The following is a 22,335-nucleotide window of genomic DNA, read 5'->3' on the forward strand; positions in this document are numbered from 1 at the left end:
TCGATGGCATCGACCAAGGGTGGAAGAGAGGAGAAGAGCATTCAGCAAGAAAAATAGAAAATGTCTTGCAATATGTTGAAAGAATAAAAATTAGAGAACGATTTATTATTTTTATGTTATTTATTTCTTATACACACAAAATTTAAGATAGATTTTACTTAATATAGTTAAAATTAAAATTTTACTTAAAATTGGAAGAGGATAAAAAATTTTAAAACGTAAAATCATAATGTAAAAAAATCGTTAAAACATAAAAGCATTTGAAATAATGGTAAAATCATTTTGATAAAAAAATCGTGAAATCATAGTGATAAATCTAAATTTTAACTATTATGGTCCCACTCTACTTTTTCTTTTTCTCTTTCCCTAAAAGTGATCTCATACGCACAAATGAGTCTATAGGAGATAATAATTATGTTCTACTACGTGAAAAAACTATTATCCTAAAAAAAATCAATTTGTACGGTATAAGTTTATTAAATCTAATATTTATTATTATTAATAGTTGATAAAATATTATATATATATATATATATAATTTATTTAATAGTTCATTTTTTCTAAAGTTATTTTAGAAAAATTTGTCTAATATTCACCGAAATAGTGTCGTTTTGAGATAAAAATCATGATACATTTGTAATTTTAATTTATATCAGGATTATAATAATATTTATCATTCTAATTTTTTAATAAAAAAATCCCAAAACTACACAAATTTTTCTAAAATAACTTTAAAAACTTTATTCCCTTCATTTAATTAATCAATTAGAGTTGTTAAATCCTAGTGATATAAGTATCTAATAATAAAGATGATTATATTAATATATGTTAATCCTTCCTTATAAAAAATATATTAATAAATATATGTAAAAATAGTATGTATAATGTTTTTTTAATGCTTAGGACTTGGAAATTAAATAAATACATTATTATTTACCAAAAAAAAAAATACATTATTTTCATATTTTGTCTTTAATCTCTCTTAAGTCTTATCACAACCCGAAGATGCTCCTTATACACTCACATTGCCATTTATAATTAGAGGGCATCATTTTCCTATCCATGCTCTCTGATCGTTTTCCCTTCTCATATTCCCCCCTAACAGAATAGGGAATATTGTTTCCTAACATGGGGTTAAAGATCAGGTATATTTCTTCATATAATGCACCTGCATCTTCTTTGGTCTGTTACATGCACCTTGTCCCCAAGTTCACAGTCACGTGCGAAAAGTGAAGCTTAAGTTGGAATCGACAAAGGATATTTACTTGAAAATCATCAGATTCTCTGATTATTTTTTCCTGATTCTTCCCTATGCAGTTGGTTCTAGTTTTACAAAACTTCAATAAAGCCTCGGTACTCTCCCGTGTTGTCCCCAATTTTTCCTCCATTGCTAAAAACTGATTTTCCAATTTTGTGAAATGGAACAATTCAATGGGAAATTATATTAAAATCACTGATTCAACTAGAATACAGTCATATTGTAAGTTTTATAAAGAAAATAATCTCAATAAAGGCTAGGGATTACATCATCAAAAAATAAAATGCAAAAGATAACAACCTAAAGCAGTTAAAAGAGTCTCTTGTGTATATTAATAGTTTTTATATATCTATGCACAAGCCCTGTGCGAAGAAAGAAGTTCCACTAGAAAGAAAGTGAGGGCGATGAGAATCGGTACACCGAGACTCTGATACTATGTAAAGAACCAATTCAATCCTAAAGCTTAAACTATTGGATGAGGCTACATTAATAATTTTTATATATCTCAACAGATACCTTTTCCCGAAGCAGACTAGTCGTGAAGCGATGAACCTATTGTAATATTTATAAAAAAAAAAAAAAAAAAAGTCTCTTGTCTCTCCCATTCCTATCCCAACCCAAAAATACCTCTCATTCACCCATACTGCCCTTTATAACAACAATGTGGCATTTTCCTACCCATTCCCTATAACCGTTTTCCCCTCTCACGTTCCCCTCCCCTCTAAACAGAACGAGAAACATACTTACCTAATGCCTCGACGTGAAGTAGGGTAAAAGATCCACGATACTTTTTCCAATTGTACGCCTACATCTTCTTTGATCTAATCATCATTAATTACGAGATCAATATTGTAAAACAATAATCTAAGTATATGATTTAGCTAAAATTTAAACTAGTTTGGTAAATTCATTGTTATTAAAGGATTATTTATTCCTGTGTATGCATACGTTGGACTGGTCTCAATGAATGAGCGACGTTATTTGTTACATATATAGACTTCATAAAATAAGATATGAATGACACAACCATGTCACACCCATTCTTCATCTAAAACCATGAAAATTTAAGCTATCTTATTTGTAGTTTGTGTGAAATGCTTTCCTACTAATTATCATTTTTCTTTCGGATGATTTCATTATAAGTAAGACAAATTTCCTCTCTACTTTCAATATCTTTTAAGATTTTGCATATGATGTTTGTCCTATTAAGAAGTCATCATTAAGAAGCTAAAATAGAGAGATTTTAATTTGTGACTGTATTCCAAGAACGACTAAAGGAGGATGAACGAGGATACTTCCAGGTTCATACCCAAAAAAAATTGAAAATAGAGATATTTTCTATTTTCGGGATTGCTTCCATATCAACTTAAATGATATGACCAATACAATTATGCTTTCATTATAGCATAAATATGACATTTTGTATTCAATAAAAAAACTACTGTCATAATATTTTCAAATTACATAAAACAATATTCATAGTCAATTAAATTTCATCCCTTGAAGTTGTAGGTGATTGATGATGACCAATTGGGGGATGACCAGATTGTATGTGTGGTGGTTGTGGCGACTTTTTCTTCGGTGGCATAGGAAGGAATTGAGAAGGTTCATGTCCATATCCGCACATCCCAAAGAAGCATAATACCCCAAAGGGGCACCTATGTCCACATTTGCCACAATTAAAAATGCAAAAGTTTGTATTACTGCACAAACCCCTACAACACTGCCAATTGAATGGGCATCTAATCCCACAAAACCCACAATTGTTTTTGTCAGAAGTCACATTCACACAACGATTTCCACAACACATACTCCTTGGTGGAATTTCTCCATGATTGCATACCCATTGTCGACCATGGCACCCATAATGTCTTTGTTTGGCAACTTTCTTCAGCCAGGGTGAAACACTAGCGGCATTTTGGAGCAGTACGTTTGGCATTGAATTTCCTTCTATTTGGATCAAAATCAACACTAGCAATGTCACAAGTCCTAAAGCATGTACTTGTATTGTTTCCATCATGAATGTGTGTAAAAGAGTTTGGATTTTGAAATCTATATATACAGAAATTATGTCTCAAAAAAAAAAAAAAAAAACCTTTGATTGGGGAATTGGGATGCTCATGTTTTGCTTACATGCATGACAACTATGACTCGTGTTATGGGTGGTGGACATTGATGTTAGCCTTGTGTTAGGAAAATGCTCATAAGCTTTTTAACAAATGCATTAGGATTAGCGTGGGTTTATTTTTTATCAATCCTCAAAATGAAGTATAAATTTTGATCGATCATCACCTTTATTGGATCATGAGGCATCACGTTGGATGAATACTAATTCACATGAAAAAAGTAAAGCCTTTTAATTATTAATCGATGAGTAAGAAACGGTATGGACCGTCCACTTATCTATATATTATTACAGTAGAGCGAAATTATGCTTACAACCTCCTTACAAGTTACAACTAATTTGTTATGATTAGATGGAAATTAAATCAACGGCTTTTAGTTAATGTTATTTTATTGCCGTTTATTTGATTTTGATTTCGATTTATTTGGCTTTCACACTCAATTTATGAAAAAATTTCATATCTTTTTCCTATAATAGCAATAACAAAATAATTGTAAGAAAATTGTAGATATAACATACCCTTGTTATTATCATTATATTTATTATTATTATTTGAAAGCCAATTATGTATAGATTATTAGCAACTAAAACCTTTTCGTTTATTATTTTCTGAGACATGAAATATCATTCAAGTTTTTGTATTTCCAACAACAAATGAGGTCTAAGACATAGTGTAAGGGGCTGTTCCTATGCTAGAAAAGTCTAAATTTTCGATGAAAATTTTCAACGGAAAATATTTCATAAAAATTACAGATGGAAATTTTAACAGAAAACGTATTCCGATGACAATTTTCGACAGAAAAAAAAATTCATCGAAAACCATTAAAAAAAATAAATCAAAAAAGATTTATATTTATAAATTTTTCGACGGAAATCAGATTCCGTCAAAATAATATTTTTTAACTGGAGCAGCTGTTAAACCAGTAAAAGCATTGATTTACGGTTGATTAGCTGAAAATTGAATAGTTAATAATTAGATAAACTTTTTTAATATTATATGATATATTAATAAACTAACAGAAAATCATAAGAAATTAAGTTAGGTGAAATTTTAAATTAATATAAAAGGGTTTATATAGTCTGCAAAATGAATAATTGATATGTTTAATGTTTGATTTTATTTGTCTTATTTTTTAAAAGAGTAAATTTTATTACAAAATGAAAGGAGAGAAATAGAGACACAAAAATGAATAAAGAAAATAAAACATGAAATTTTAGGAAAGTACGAGAATATCATCAAATTCTAATTCATTAATCATACAAGTTAAGGCTTTAATGTTTATACAGTGAATACAGATAAGTTATCTATATTTATTATCAAAATGATATCATTTTGGGTTGAAAGATTAAAAAATTATAATGATAAAGACTGTTATAATCTTGGAATAAATTATAAAGGTTAGCTTTTTCTGCAGTTACTGCAGATAAATTATCTGCAGTAAGATCAATATGATGTCATTTTTGGATGAAAATTATGATGTTTTTGTAATTTTAATTTATTCCAAGATTATAACAGTCTTTATAATTATAATTTTTTAATCTTTCAATTGCAAAACGACATCGTTTTGGAAGTAAATGCTGATAATTTATCTGTATTAACTGCAAACTATGAAGCACGGACACAACCTTTTGTATGAAAAATGTGTGTCGGACACGTGTCTGACACCGACATGCTCTGACACGCGTTCGACACGCGGTCAATATTTTAGGACACATTGACTATTTCGACACGCAATTTTGACCATGTCGGACACGGGTCAAAGGATATAAATGTAAAATTTTTAAAACTTTTATAAAATTAAAATAATTTTGAAAAAAAAAACATGACAGACAATCCAGTTTCAATTTTGAGCCCTAAATCAGTGACCACGCTGTTCTCCCTCGATCTTTTGTCAAGCATTTCGTCGATGTTCCAAGCAGTGCTTCGTCCTCGTGTCGTTCTTTGTCGTGTAATGAGGCGCTTCTGTAATAAGAAAAAACGAATAGTGGAGGGGCTGATATCAAAGGTTGGCCTCTCTAAAACAGTAGCTCTGTAAAAAGAACAGTGCCCCCAAGCCCCATCAGTGATATCTAAGGTCTTCCTAAACCTAAAGACTCTTGTATAGTCCAATCACAAGTCATAATGCCCCCCAGTTGTCTCACGATATTCAACGTAATCAAACCAAGAGCGATTTGTAAAGTTGGCACCAAAGCAACCGTTGGATGATGCCCATCATTTACGAGGTTCTTCGACGGACAAGATTCATTCTCAAGTGTTGGCAAAAAATTGTCATTCGATCAAATAGCTTGAGTGCACCATTATGGCATTGCTACCCACGTGCCAACTGATTCAAATGCCATTATTTTATTTTATTTTGAATACTAAATGCCATTATTGATTTCCCTAGAAACTTGGTGCACGCATCTGAACACTCCCTACCAAATGCCTAGGCTTGTAGGACAGTGTGTTGTTATGAATCAGCCCAATAATCTGTTGAAATATGGATAATCCATGATAAGAGGGCCCAAGAGAAACATAAAGTCAGGCAGCCAGAGTTAGTTGAAGGACCATATAATAGCCCAAAGGAGATGCAAAAGGAATAAGCCTATCAATTATATATATTAAAAATATTATTTAATATCAAAATGTGTTCTGACGTGTCGGAGTCTCGTATCGTGTCGTGTCTCGTGTCACGTGTCAGTGTCCGTGCATCATAGACTGCAGAAATATTTTTCTGAAATTATAATTATAAAAATATCTTTATTTTCGTCCCAAAATAATATTATTTTGGGCTCAAAGCAGATAATCTATCTGCATTCACTGCAGAACAAATGAACCCATATAAAAATGTCCCCAAAATATAAATAAAGGAGTAAATAAATTCCAATACACCATTAATGTAATGGTTATATGGTACATCAAATATGAAACTCATCCACATAAATATTAAATATTTTGTGAAACTCTGTTTCAAGTCCTTAAAAATATAAGTAACTTTTTTTTTTTTGATAGACAAAAGGCCTAAGCCAACACAAACAGAAAAGAAAACAGCAATAAAGAAAACCTAAAGACTACACACCACATCACGTGGTCTACTAACAGAAGCTATATCAGCCAGCAGCAAAAGCCTAATGCCAGGAGGAGGATTTGACCAAACCATATTAGAAATCTGCTATGGAGAATCTAAAATAGAGTTGGCCAACCAATCAGCACAAGAATTCCCTTCTCTAAAGGTATGCCTGAGAGACACAGACCAGTTCTTTTGCAACCATATCCGTATACGAGTAATCAGATGACACTCACAGATTGCTACACCAGTATTGGATAACATAGTGATAATACTAGCAGAATCACTTTCAAGAATTATATTACGGTAACCAGCAGCCCAAGCCAACTCCAAACCCCTCAGGACACCCCAAAGCTCAGCTTTAAAAGAATTACAACACCCCAACCTATAAGCAAATCCACCCAACCACTTACCATGGGCATCTCTCGTCAAACCACCACATGTTGCAGAACCAAGAATACCACGGGCAGCCCCATCAGTGTTAACCTTTATCATTCCAGGAGGAGGAAAATGCCAAGAAATATCAATGCTCATAGATCTTTTCTTAACAAACCGATTGGGAAGATTACAGCCAGCAACCTTAATATCTTCAATTAAATTCTGAATTATCCTATTTCTATCAGTAACCGAGAGCAAAGAGGACCCATGCAAGACCTCATTGCGCCAATTCCAAGATTTCCAACAAGAGACAAAGAAACATGACAACCAACTAACATCGCCATTATCATACATTGCCATTTTGGAATTCAAATCTAACCACACATCCAAATCACCAAGAAAGAAACAATGCAAATAATTATATGGCACCATGCAAGACCAGATAGGACGCACCAGTTGACAGTCACGAAGACTATGGATAACAGTCTCTTTTTCCAAACCACACAAAGGACACAAGTCATCACCACTACCCCAATGAGCAGTTTTGGCTTTAGTCAAAAGCCTCCCATGCAAAACCTTCCACATAAAAACTTTGATCTTTTGAGGACCAAACCACTTCCAAAGAGAGGACCAATTACATGTATTATTAGTAACAGTAGTGGTTGGGTGAGTAAGAGAAGCATAAACAGCCTTTACCGAAACTACGCCATCACCATCCAAATTCCAAATTCTCCTATCTGGACCATCCGCACTATTAGGAGGAAGAATGCCCAACAGAATATTAATGATGTTGCTGGGAAGCCATTGCTTAAGAGCAATCCAATCCCACTCCCCATCCGAAGTGACCATATCAGCCACCTTGGCATCAAGCCGCAAATTAGACACACTGGTCACAGAAAAATCAATTAACAATTGATTCGGAAAAACCCAATTATCTCTCCAAAAATTGATACTAGTACCATCACCAAGATCCCACATTAATTTATCCTCCATCTCTTTCCAAATCCTACACAAATTCTTCCATAACACAGAATCAGTATGTAAAGATGAAAATAAGCCAGTCCTCCTAGAGTTAGCAGCATACTTAGCATGGAGAACTTTACACCAAAGCTGATCAGCTGATGACATAAACAACCAAGCTCTTTTTGCAAGAAATGCATCATTCATAACCTCCAATCTTTTCAGCCCCAAACCACCATCCTTCTTAGGCTGCGTAGTGGTGTTCCAGCTAATCAAGTGGTGTTTCTGCTGTTGATCCTTATCACCCCAAATGAAATTCCTCTGAATTTTTTCAATCTGCATACAAATGGACTTGGGAATCTTGGTACTCTGCATTTGGAAATAAGGGATAGCTGCTAAAACAGAACTTGACAATGTGATCCTCCCAGCCTGAGATAAACTTTGTTGATTCCACACATTAAGCTTGCCCTTTATTTTCTCCACAATACCTGCATATAAATCCTTTGAAACTCTACCATGTCTCATCATTGACCCCAGATAACGACCAATATTCCTAACATGTTTAAATCCACTCCTCTGAGTGATATCAGCAATAACCGCAGCCTCAGTATTTTTAGAAAAGAAAATACTCATTTTTTCCACACTAAGACTTAACCCCGAAACTTCTTCAAAAAGAGAAAGACATTTATGCAGAAGAGCAAACTGATCAACACTAGCTTCAATAAACACCATGAGGTCATCTGCAAAGGCAAGATGAGTAATTTGGGGACCACCCTTACCAACACGGATAGGCCGCCACAAACCCCCATTCAAAGCAGTCATAAAAATATGAGTGAGTTTTTCCATAGCAAGGACAAAAAGATAGGGAGAAAGAGGATCACCCTGCCTAATACCCCTCGATGGTCTAAACTCACTAGTTTTGCCACCATTCCAAAGAACGTTAATTTTAGAAGACTCCACACAGCTCATGATCAGATGAATAAACTGCTCAGGAAAAGAAATCTCATGAAGAATACGTCTAAGGAAACCCTACGAAATTTTATGATAGGCCTTGACCAAATCAATTTTAATTGCCATGAAAGCTTTCTTCCCCTTCATCTTATGCATTGAATGCACCAATTCCTGCACAATAATAATATTATCCTGAATTTGTCTATGAGGAACAAAACTCACCTGAAAAGGAGCAACCAAGCTTTCCATCATCGGCTTTAATTGCTGAACAATAATCTTAGATAACAGCTTATACAGGACGGAACACAGGGAAATAGGTCTAAATTGAGAAATATAGACAGGATTCTTCACTTTTGGAATCAACACTAAAAGTGTAGCATTTATATCAGCAACCAACGCAGGGTTGGACCACAGCCTCCGAATGGAATTAATGATCTGACAATTCATAAACTTCCATTGTCGTTGAAAGAACATAGCGGGAAAACCATCCACACCAGGAGCTTTAAAAGCCCCCATAGGCTGCAAAATACTAGAAATCTCCTCACTAGACGGCAATCTTATCAAATTTTCACGGGCTTCATTTGTGACATCAGCCCATAAACTATGAGAAGTCAACCACCTGCGGGAAACAGAATCCTCAGTGAATAAGTTTCTAAAGAAAAGACAAACATGGTCTTTTAACTCAATTGGCTCCTCAATCCACAGACCATGTCCTTTTTAAGCCTTGAAATTTTGTTGACACCTCTCCTGACCACAGTACGCAAGTGATAATATCTAGTATTCTTGTCAGCATCCATAATCCAATGATGTCTAGATTTTTGGAACCACAACATCTCTTCTTCTTCCAAAACAAGGTCCAAATCCTTCTGTAAGTGCGCCTCAGTGTCTTGAAGGCACAAACAATCAGATCGAGCTCTTTGCATCTGAACTTTCTCAATCTGACGGATTAACAAATTCTTCCTCTGATTAATATTGCCATACACAGTTTTGTTCCAATGCGAAATCAATGGGACAAAGTTACTCAACATCAAGCTAATCTCTGAGCTCCTATTCCAATTCCCCACCATAAACTCCTCAAAATTAGGATGATCCATCCAAGAAGCAAGGAACCTAAAAGGTCTCTCCTGCCAAAGGTTATTCTTATTAGAAATATTCAACAACAAAGGATTGTGATCAGACTGCATCCTGGGAAGAATTCTAACTTCAGAGTTTACAAAAGTCAACTACCAAACCAAATTAACACAAATTCTGTCAAGCTTTTTAAAAACTCTCTCAAGATGATTCCATTTCGGACCTTGCCAAGTGAAAGTAGGACCAAAACAGCGCAGATCCTTGACCTGACAGCTATCCAAAAATTCAGAAAATCTTTCGCACTTAGCCCTATCCACAGGAGACCCTCCCTTCTTCTCACTACCATCCTTAATATCATTAAAATCACCAGCAAAAACCCAAGGACAATTGATATTCTGACTGAACTGGAAAACCTCATCCCACATCACATGATGATCCTCTTCCCTAGGACTAGCATAAACAGCAGTAACCATGCCCGCTAATATCAACCATCAAGTGAAGATATCGTTTTGATTGAGAAATAAGATGGGCAGAAACTCTATGAGAATCCCACATAGCCCAAATGCCACCTGAAAACCCAACAGCTTCTTCAAAAAAAGCTTGGTCAAATTTCAATTTTTTCATTAACTTCCTACTACTCTCACTGTCAGTGCGAGTTTCCATTAACACAACCATGCAAATACCATGCTTCTCCACAATCATTTTTAGGGTATGACCAAGATTAGGTTTAGCCGCACCCCTACAATTCCAAAAGAGAACAGACATTAAACAAGACGCAAAGAAGTTGCAGAGTGAGCTTGCATCTGCGACAAACGTCTTGTTAAATTCTTGCCAACACCACGAGGGCCACCAACACCTTTGGGCTTGCTAGGACCGAGACGCTGATGATTTGATTTAGGGTCAGGCGGTTTCGGAATAGGAGCTTTAATGATACTCTCCTGCCCAAGCTCACCCTGAATCATCACATCGTGTCCCTGAGAATCCCTAGACATGACTTTATTCATCATCCTCCACTCAGTACCAGCAACCAACGTACTGGACGAAAAATTCCTGCCTAAGGACGACTTGTCAACAGCGTGACTAAACGATGGAAAGACAACATCATCCTTAGAGTGCATACCGTCGGGCTCTTTACCGTCGACCATAGACTCCCCCACAAGAGTGAAAGCATTATCCAATTCAATTAGTTGGACCTTTTCTTGAATAGCCTTTCGTTTCTCCTTATTTTCCTCCACAACAAAATTTCGACTTCCTGATGCCGTGTTACGAACTAACACTTTTTTAATTAGGCAAAAAAATTAAAAATTTAAATTTAAATAACAAATTATGACATTAATGATGTTTTCAAATATTTTACAGAATTAATATAATCAATTGCACACAAATATGGTGCAAAAGTAGTTACAATGCAACTGTCACATGACTAATGACTAGTTTTCGTGGGTTGCACATGTGGTGTGTCGACGAACAAAAAAAAGTAATGTGCATTACCACAATTCTAAGCAAAATAATAGGTTTGATAATACAACTTATTCCAGAATCACTTATTACAAAAATCTACAGTCACTTTAGATAAGGTTATTTACAATTATCTCAAAAATTACGTCATTTTGATTAATGAAAGGTGTTTCTGTAATTTTAAGTGAATTAATGAAGGGTATTTTCGTAATTTTGTTTACTTTTTTATCATATGCATTTTACTAAAACACTTTTCATTAATTCACCTAAAATTACAGAAACACCATTCATTAATCAAAACGACGTAATTTTTAGATAGCTGTAAATAACCTTATCTAAAGTGGATGTAGAAATATTTTTTTCACACACACATATAATATATATATATATATATATATATATATATATATATATATATATATTATTCATTTAATCAAATATTATTTCTAATGATTTTTGTTCCTTGGATAAAAATAAGTAAAAAAAATATTTCTCAGAACCTTGACACGAACACTTAACCCTTTTTTTCTTTATTTTTAGTCTTCTTAATTTTTAGTCCGAGGAACATAAATGATTAAAAATAGTCTTTGATAAAACTGATTTGTTTTTTATTCTAGAGAATGAACTGATTGTCTGAAAACACAAATTCGCACAATAAGAAACAACCTCTTTTTTACCTTTTTATTATTTTGCACTTACAGAAATTGTAAAATATGTTATCAGCATTAAATATACATTACTTACTAGAAATATTATTTACTAAATATACTTTCTCTTTGGTATAGTGTTAAGAAATATATTTTTTCTTCAGAATCTCTTATTAAGCACAAAAGTAGAATAATAATAATAATCATTATCATTGTTGTGAAATCGGACCGGACCGGCCGGGTCGATCCGGAACCCGGTGAATTGGTCATCTGACCGGTCCGGTTATCATATTGAATCGGTCAAGTATCAGACCCGGTGCGACCCGACCGGTTTTGGTGAAAAACCGATGACCCCAGTCGGTTAATCGGTGTCTCGGCCCGAGTTTTTTTTTAAAAAAAAAGTTTTCAAAAAAAAAAATTCATAATTGACATATTTGAGTGATCTGTTACTTATTGACTTACATAAGTTATATACCTACAATCTTAATATTATTTCAATTATGCACTATACAGGAAATTTTGATTTGATAGTTAGAGATGTCGTTTACCGAACCTGAAATACCAATATAACAAGCATTATGTGTTTGTTTGATCTTTTTTTTTTTGATAGATTGTTTGTTTGATCCTTTATAGGACAATAATGTGTAATTTATTATTTTTTATATTAAAATATTTAGAATTTATATTATTTTTTCAGCTATTTGAGTATATTTATAATTTTTTAATATAAATTATAGATTTATATATTACCTCGACTGAGTCATTGAGTGGGCCGATTTTAATAACATTCATAATAATAATAATAATATTTCTTTTCGTAAATAATGCCAAAGGGCATAATCATTGTCATGCACGCACTTGGTCTCGCAATTAAAAAGAACATTAAAATTATTTTTCCGTGAGACTTGGAAATTAATTTCTATGATTGACTGCACTGATGTCGAAATAACACCATAATAAAATAGGCTACAATAAACTTTACGACTATAAATCATTACAAATGGAAATGGGTTATGTAATGCTCACATGCTAGGTAGAATTTTTTAAAATAAAAATTTCTTGCCCAGGTACTAAAGCTCCCCTGCTAATAGCATTTTCTCATGGTGAACCTCAAATAGACAGTCGAAGTACGTGGGGAGGATACCTATATGACAAAAAAAAAATGCTTAAGATGAATAGGAGAATTTGAAACTATAAACTATAACACTACCTCAAATTCAAATTTATTTTCAAAAGCATTTTTCTTTTGTTGAATCCTACACGTGTCATTTTAGACAATAATATTTATTTACGGTATCTTATTTGAAGATTAAATAATAATAATAAAAAATTAGTTTCATGAGAAATTTTTTTAATAGAAAATAATTATTTCTAAAAAAAAATAAAAAAAATCCCGGAGATGCACTTTCTGCTTTAAGAGCTCCATTTAATAAGACATTTGTGGAAGCATTCTTTACAAGCAAACGCATTCAATAGACAACCCATTGTTACACAAATTCAAGGCTAAATTAAAAGTTGATTTGTAGGTTACACGTGCTTAAAGATTTCTCCTAAACGAAATAACATTCATTTTGCAAGGAAAATTTGCATGTGTGAGAGAGAGTAGCTTTGTTTAACCACAAACACTTGCTAATCAATAAGCTCAAAAGAGCAGTTATTACATAGTATTTTTACATAGTCCATGAAGCATAACCAAGCACCATACAAAGAAACATACAGCCAGCAGAAAATAAATACAAACCACTATTTTTTTTTTCAAGTCCTTAATGCAAACATAATACTTCAAAATTAAGCAACTACCACCATAGAAGGTACGGATTTGAACCGAAACACATACTATAGCAATTAATAGTTCAGAATGACTAGGAATTTGTTCATCAGAGCCTTGTTACTGGAGAACAAGACATTCGTGTGAACCAGGCACCATTGCAGGCTGAGTGCTTGAGTTAACTGCATCAACTTCCTCAAGACATTGAGATTTAACATTCATCTCAACAGATGCAATGGCTTGAAAAATAAGAGCATTGACTTCTTGAAATCTCTCTTCAGATAGTGAGACCTCTGCAAGAAGCCTACATGCATTGGCTTCAGATGCCTCATCATAGTCCTTCTTCCTCTTCAACACCATGTGCCCACCAATTTCCCACACAGCAGGATTCACTTGAGTGTCCAGAAGCTCAGCACTCACTTCTCCTAGAGCTTGTTTCTCTGCATAGCACTGTTTGTCCATTTTGCACAAGTTACAACCAGAAACATTATGCAACTAATCAATGTGACTTTGATCAAATAAAGATAGATTCAATAAAACCAATTTACCTGTGGTAAGAGAAAGATTTTCCTTCCACAGTCAGAAATAAGGACATTGTAAGGTATGTTGTTGTGTTGAAGGCAGATACAGGCTTCTGAAACAGTGTTTGCTAAATCATCTAGGGTATGACCACCTTCAAAGACAAGACCTCTAACTGGATAGTTCAACAATTTAGATATCTTCACACCACCATTTAATTTGGCAATTTTCTTAGTAGGAGCCTTCTCGATGGGGAAAGGCACAGCCAAATAATATGCCTGAATTTGTCAATATTACAAAATCGCAATTTGGTTACTGCCGGAGCTCTACATAAGGAATGCAATATGCCAACATGAACAATAAGGTAATAATCCAAAGTCGTTTAGCAATTAGTACCTGAAAGTGAAGATGGTTAATAGTTGCAAATGCACCCAAGCTGTTGTAACCCAATCGAAAATATGGATTTCCTGCTTCAGCTGCCATGTGAAGTGCAAGCAAGAAGCTTGCATGATCAATCCTTTGGGGTAAACACTCGAAAATACGAGGAATCAGCAACACATGGCCATATTCAATAGGACTAACCTGTTAAGATATTATATAAAGAAACACCATCATATAAACACATATTTCTACTGAACCCTCAAGGACAAAGTCAATTAAAAAAAAAAAGGCTAAGAACCTTACATTGATGGCAACAAAGCTTGGAGAATTCTCAACATCGATTGGTGCATTTGGAAAGAATTGAACTTCACCATCATTGCTAGGTTCAAATTGAAACAGGACCTCTTCTTGCCCAACTTTAGTGAAGTTGAATTTGCTTTCATCAAAGGGCTGGAGAACCTTATCAACTCGAAACTCGGTTGGTCTCTTCTTGAGGTGGCGACCCTCGTTCAGCTGGGCAATGAAACCATACTCACCCGGAATTACCTACCCCAGAAAAACACACATGAAACCAAGTCCACTAATAACATCCATGCAAACCCAAAAACCAAAATACAACTAAAAAGAAAGAAAAATAAATAAATTAGGAGACAAATTAGACCTTGGTTTCACAGGCAGTAACATCATAACGGAAAAGCCCTCTCTGCATGCGATCTTCCCACTACACCATCAAAACTCAAAAACTTAAAAACACACAACATGATGACACAACCACACACAGAGAAAGAGAGAAAACTCCAGATTTATCAAAATCACATAACTACCTCCCCAAGAATAAGCGAGTCTAGAAAGGCCACATGTTGTTCCTTGCATTCAAGAAGGGGCAAGTCCTTCCCACTAACATTGTCAACCCTTTTAAAAGCATACAAAGGAAGCTTCGCCTCTGTTACCAAAAAAATCGCATCAAACACAACATGCATGCAAACCAAAATAAAATAGAAACAACTCAAATCTAACCCCAGAAAGAGTTAATACAAATAACTGCTTACAATACCTTGAATGCAACAACTTTTGAGGCAATTCCGACCACAACCCCCGACAGGGCTAGCAGCCCCCACAACCTCCTCTTTTTGATAATTCGAAACCACAGTGGGAACCCTCTTAATCCTCAACATCTCGTCTATGTTTTTTTTCTTAGCAAAATTCAAAAACAAAAAACAACAACAAAATAGAAGAAGAAAACAACTTGAAAGAGATCTTAAATAGAAAATTTTCACTTTTAATACTAAACTAAAGTCCTAATCCTAAACTAGAAGAGATGAGAAGGAACCACCGCCGGCGAGGAAGAGGAGATCGGAGGGGCTGCCACCTTCGGAAGGCAAGGCGCCACGCCCTCCGTGCGGCGAAGGGTTGCTCTCCGTCGTCAAACAACCCTTGCGTCGTACCGAACGGGCATGAATTCGTGGCCGAGGAACTCTTTGAATAGCCGTGATGTCTACAATGCGTCAAACCAGGGTTTTAACCCACCAAACAAGTCTCTTTCTCTTTCTCTTTTTCTTCTTCTTCTTCTTATGTTTCTTCGAGTTCTTCTTATACAACCCACAAAGCTAAACAGAAAAAAGGTTCAAACTTTGGGAACCCCTTCAACTAAGTGGAGAAACCCAGATGCGAAATTGAAGGGAGAGTGTGAATCTGAAAGGTGGGGTTGTTTTGGTGATGTGGGTGTCTGAAGAAGAAGAAGAAGGTTTTGTTTTATAGATAAGAGAGAGAGAGAGAGAGAGACGAAGATGGGAAATCTGGGTTTGGGGGTGGTGATGGTTGTGATTGTGCTTTTTTTTGTGAACACAACAAAATTACAAATGAGGGAAGAGGGGGTTTGGTGGCAAAAAGAACATGAAAGAGGAAAAGAAAGACAATAATGAAGAGAGAGAGAGAGAGAGAGAGAGAGAGAGAGAGGGGTGAAGTTGAAGTTGAAGGGTTATTTTTCTTTGTTATCTCTCTAATGGTAGGGTTTGTCCGTACAGAAAGTGGCCCCAGTTGGTGCCATTTCCGGTGAAGATGGACCACAAGGGGGGGCAGAAGAATAGGGCTGAGGTTGTTTACAGTTTGGATAACAACGGTTAAGAATCCTCACCACGAATAATTAATAATAAAAATAATTACAATGAAATAATAAAAAGAAAATATAATTGAAAAAATGATTTTTTTTAAAAGCTAAGTTTTAATAATGAGAATTTTTACCAAAACAACTTCTTTTAAAATCAAGCCTAAAATAGAGAAGAAAAAGAAAAATGAATATAACATGTATAAATATATACATAATCGGTAAATACCATTGAAGTTAAATATGCAATTAATTATGCTAATCGTGATCAACTTTATTAATTTGTATATTAATTATTGTCCAATTACTAAAGAAGATAAAATTTTCAAAAAATAAAAGTGACTCTTAAAATGACACGAGGCATAGAATTTGCTGATAATTTGTTTTATTTTATATAGCAAGTATTATTATAATAGATTAAAAATAAAAATAAAGTAGACATATTTAAATATATGCATGAAAGGCAAGTATGTCATTAATTATGTTAAGAATGTTGTAATTCTATGAAAAGATAAATAAAAGAAGATAACATTAAAAAAATCTACCAGATATACATATATTTTCTATATTCAAACGGGTTTGGTTGTGTTATCAAAAAAAAAAAAAAAAACGGGTTTGGTTGGATGTGCACGAAGGAGTGAAGGACCAACTAATATGACTTTTGAAGGAGTAGAGACATGAGGTATCCATCAATCACAACTTGCATTTGTCCGGATCTGTTAATTATTTTGGTTAATTTTCAAACTTGTAATCAATTAATTATGTGAATTTTCACTTATTAATAAATATATTTCTTATAAAATTTCATTTATATAGTCAAAAATAATATCTTATTCTCTGTAAGGAAATATTTATTCCAATTGTGCAACCACAATAAAAATTTAGCTTAAGGCAACTGTAATATAATACATATTAGTAACAATTGGGTTTCGGGGGGAGGGGATTTTTATTGTACTTGTACGAAAAGTGACATTTATTGTGCTTCAATTTCTTGACCTTTTCTTATTTCCCTAACCAAATAGGAAATATAAATTTGATTTAAAAATAAATATTCTCAACTCCAACATAACACAAATAATTAGTTCCATTGAAATTCTCACACTAATACGTGATTTCTATAAGAATTAACACGACACAAATAATTTATTAATTTTATTTTAAATAAAAATTATATAAATAAATTAAAATTAATAAATAAATGTGAAATAAATATTTAGTTATGTAAATATTTAATTTTAACAAGTCAATTATGAATCAACACAAATATAAATAAAAAACATAATATGATTTTTTCATATTAATTTTCTGAGAAGGTTATAGTTACTATCTTTTTTTCTTATTATATCTTATTATTAAATTTTAACTGTTGATTTTCGTCAATTTAAAAGTTGTAATTTATTAGGTCTTACTTATTAATTAATTTTTAATTTTTAATAAATTATAACTGTTATATTGACGAAAATCAACGATTAAGATTTGATGATAAAAAAAAGATAGTAACTATAACCTCTTCTTATTTCCAAAAAAAAAAAAAAATTATAACCTCTCTCTAATTTTTTATTAACTCGAACGTGGCATAATTTTAATTATATTGTATAGTGTTGACGTGTTGGGTTCAAAATTCTCACCCCTAATATTAATTAATAATTAATAAGATAAAACCAGATTAGATGTGTTTGGCTCCTTCATTGTGGGCTAAGAAATTAGTATAATTTAAAGGAGTCAAATCGCTCTTTACCATAGTCACTCTTTCAACAAAGAAAAAAGTGTGTATAATTCAAGAGAATATAAAGTTGTGTCATCTTAAGTAAGAAAAAAAGATAGATTATAGAAAAAATAGAGTGGATAAAAAAAATTAAAGATTTAAATCTCATCTCTTTACAAAAATAAAATAATATAAATTATATCATTTAAAGTGACAAATATTTTTTCCTTCAACAAATTATTTTAAAAATAACGCAGTCCCAACACGTGAAACTTGCTAATGAATTGGCTAAAATGTCTCTTACGGGGCCGGCCCAAATTCCTCTGATCGTAAATTGCTCGTGATGTCTATCCCATAAAAGCAGACCAAACACGTGTTATATTACTATACTAGACTCAGCATGTGCTTTGTTTAAATAAAAAAATTTAGATTCAAGATTAAAGAAAATCATCAATCTTGATAAGAATTTAAGGTCTGATAGTATAAGACTTAATAGTATAAGGTCTGATTGTATAAGACCTGATTGAATTTTAATACTATACAGCGTTTGGTACGGTATTGTATAAAATAATATATTGTATGAGATAATATCATCTAGTATTTGGTAATGCATTGTATAATACTATATATGATAAAAATAAATATTTTTAATAAAAATATCCTTTAAAAAAGAATTTATATAATTCTTCAAAAAATGTCATATGATATTAATTTTTATAAAAATTTATTGATCAGTCTGTCCAAAATATAAATTAATTTTATAAAAATAAAAATATTCAATATTTTAAAAATTAATATATTGAAAAATTTATTTTTGTTTTAATAAATTAATATTAAAATAATATATTAATTTTTGAGAATTACATTGGTCAACGATGTTAATACATTAATCTCTTATCAGGTCTTTTCTCTCACCCTTTGGCCGGATTAAGTTATACATCGTTTTGATGTATTAAGGGATTATGTTGTATAAACTTATACTATACGATGATAACACCAAACAACTGAAAATATCATATCGTATAGTATAAGCTTATACTATCATGCCTTATACGTCACACCAAACAGACCCTTATGGTGTTACTAAACGTATACCATGTATACATAGATGGAACCTTTCATTAGATGTGCAAATTAACGAAATTAGAAAAAAAAAACTTTATAACACTTTTCCTATGTCATTGAATTTGTATTGTTCTTATATATCATTTAGCTAATAAAATAAAAAATATAAATAAATAAAGTGTGAAAATAATATATACAGAGAGATTTTTTTATATATATCATTTATTAATATATTAATAATATATTTTATTAATCTATTAAATAATATATACAAATAATATTAAATGATTCTAATCATGAATTCAATGTCATAAATTCATATCTCAATTTTTCCAAGTACCAAAAAAAATGGTAAATAATAGTAACTAACTTTCTTAACAATATTTTAATTATCAAATAAAAATATCAAATATTTTTATGTTTTAAAGATATTTAATTATTTATTTTTTATTAAGTGTTAAAAGAAAGGACCCGTTTGGATGAGCTTTTAAAAAAATGACTTTTTATGCATTTTTTTTTAAAATAACTTTTTTTAAAATATAAAGTTATTTTACGTTTGGATGTATGATCTGAAAATCACTTTTATATAAAAAAAATTGTTTGGATGTTAAAATAAAATAAAAACTTTTATATATAAAATTACAATAAAGGAGAGAGCATGGTCATAAGATAAGGAGAGATAAAATAGGTATGATAAGATAAGGTTAAAATTGTATTTTAAAAATTTATATTATCTTTTTTTCTAAAATAAAATAAAATTGTATTATCTTTTAATTCTTTTCTATTTTTCAAAAGCAACCAACCACTGGCTATAAAAAAAAGCAGCATTTTAACTTTTATTTTAAATTTTTCTTTTTTAAAAAATTGTTATCCAAATATCTAAAAATTCTCAAAAAGACTTTTATTTAAAAAAATAACTTTTTTAAGAATAAAAGTTCGTCCAAACGGGCACTTAAGTATTTTGTTGCAATGTGAAAATAATAATTAAAATGAAAGATAAATAGACCCAGTTGAAGGACCCACGTTTAATAATATTGTGGAGGAATTTCAAAATACCAAAAATCTATCTATTTGTGTCTGGGGTTAATTTGGATGAGATTTATTCATTGGTTGGTGGTTTTTCTTGTCATGTCATGGTAGGCATGGAGAGGACAATGATTTGTTATGTGTGAGGTTATCAAATCTGAAATAATGAGGTACCATCTTGGTTAATTAAGGGAAACACATAAAATCTCGTGCAAGATTCCGAATCTATTGAGAGAACATTCCAACCAGAGATTAAAGTTTGTCTGTCATATAATTAAGAGTAACCTCAACTGCGACATGCTTTGATATTTCATCATACCAATTATACATTTTACGCGTATTTTTAATTTAGATAAAAAAAATTTTGGGTAACATAATTTAGATAAAATTTAGATAAATTTTAAAATATATAAATTTAATACATTTTGAAATATATTTTAAATTACAAGAGATATATTTAAAATTAATTGAGTAAGTTATAAAAAATATATGCATAATCAATTCAAAATAGTTTAGATTTAAAATTTTAAAAAAAGTTAAAAATAACAAGTGTTAAGAATGAGAGCAGTTAAGATTTGGGGAGAAAGAGTAAATTTTAATGTAAAAAAAATTAAAAAGAATTAATTTCAGAGTACAAGTAATTAAGATACGAAGAGAAAAAAAAAACGTTACCTAAAAAGAAATTTTATTTAAATTTTATTTTAATAGTATAAACAGATAATATTTAAGAAGAAATAAGAAATTTTAGCATTCAATAATTTAAAATAATTATTAAATTAAAAATTTTAAAACATAAAAAAACTTCTAAACAAGAACACAATAAAAGTTATCTTATTATAAAAATTAAAAGCTCTATTTTATTATATATGATCCTCCCCCCCAAAAAAAATTATTTTCTCCTATCATCATATCATGCAATTTGGGAGGCAACCAATTGTAGATTGAAGGAAGAAAATATTTTACAAAGGGATAATTAATTCAATAAAAAAGAAGAATATTTATTATTGTAAAATTTTCATATTACTATTTTATTAGGGTTAAGCGGGATACAAGGATGGGTTTATCATCTATCATTTAACATGACCACAAAAAATTTCCTACACACACAACATTTTGTGGGGCCCGCAGCAAAAAAAAAAAAAAAACTTCGGCACGCAAAACGAATCTCTATAACATAACACAATCACTTTTCCTACAACATAACTCTTATAAAACCCTACAAGGATTTATCCGGTCAAAAAATTATAACCATGTATAACGAGTAGTACATAGTTATATTATTAAAAAACATTTCTCTCTTAAAAAAATTAACTATGTATTACAGGTAGTACAAAGTCATAATATTAAAAATTATTTTTTTCTCTTTTCTTAGTAACTTTTCATACAGTTGTCAGGTAATGTAGGAGAGAGAAAAATAACTTTAATATTATAAATTTATAACTATGTACTTCTGTAGTACATAGTTAAATTTATGAAAAAAGATAAAAAAAATTAAATTTAATATTATAAATATGTACTACTCGTAGTACATAGTTATAATTTTTTGATGAAATAAAAATTTATATCCAATCACATGACAGTCATTTTTTTCATTTTATTATGTGCTGTTACAATAATTAAATTTTTTAATGATTAAATAAAATATTTAATAATATGACACAGTCAGCATCCTCTCGTACATATCCTGGAAGTACTACACCACTATCAGCGTCATACGCCACAGTCTGAGAAGAGTCAAAATCATAGCCGAGTATCTCCAACCATGCAGGTGCCGTCATGATGATCTCTATTCCACAGACCCTCAACTTCAGCTCGCCCTGTACGTAGTTGAGGTTATAGTAGAAGGCCCGCACCATAAGCTCTGAATACGGA

At 31.8% G+C, this 22,335-nt stretch overlaps 1 protein-coding gene across 1 annotated transcript; it reads right to left on the bottom strand.

Moving 5' to 3' along the window:
* Window positions 1-13,515: 13,515 nt before the first annotated feature.
* On the bottom strand, window positions 13,516-16,616 carry LOC133292534 (GDP-L-galactose phosphorylase 1-like). Its single transcript, XM_061490947.1, has 7 exons — window positions 15,618-16,616; window positions 15,388-15,506; window positions 15,225-15,284; window positions 14,867-15,109; window positions 14,579-14,764; window positions 14,212-14,460; window positions 13,516-14,113 (listed from the first exon to the last, which is right to left on the bottom strand). The coding sequence occupies exons 1-7, from the start codon at window positions 15,736-15,738 to the stop codon at window positions 13,784-13,786; spliced, it is 1,308 nt and encodes a 435-aa protein (XP_061346931.1). The 5' UTR covers window positions 15,739-16,616; the 3' UTR covers window positions 13,516-13,783.
* Between the last annotated feature and the right edge of the window lie 5,719 nt (window positions 16,617-22,335).

Source organism: Gastrolobium bilobum, unplaced genomic scaffold (assembly GCF_033153095.1).
Source record: "Gastrolobium bilobum isolate Gb01-03AN ecotype WA unplaced genomic scaffold, APGP_CSIRO_Gbil_v1 utg12382, whole genome shotgun sequence".
NCBI classification, from domain to species: Eukaryota; Viridiplantae; Streptophyta; class Magnoliopsida; order Fabales; family Fabaceae; genus Gastrolobium; species Gastrolobium bilobum.

Coding starts and splice junctions, on each gene's coding strand:
- LOC133292534 (XM_061490947.1), bottom strand. CDS start 15,738: ATGTTGAGGATTAAGAGGGTTCCCACTGTGGTTTCGAATTATCAAAAA. Junction 15,110..15,224: donor TTACTGCCTGTGAAACCAAG/GTCTAATTTGTC, acceptor TTTCTGGGGTAG/GTAATTCCGGGTGAGTATGG. Junction 14,461..14,578: donor TTAACCATCTTCACTTTCAG/GTACTAATTGCT, acceptor TGACAAATTCAG/GCATATTATTTGGCTGTGCC.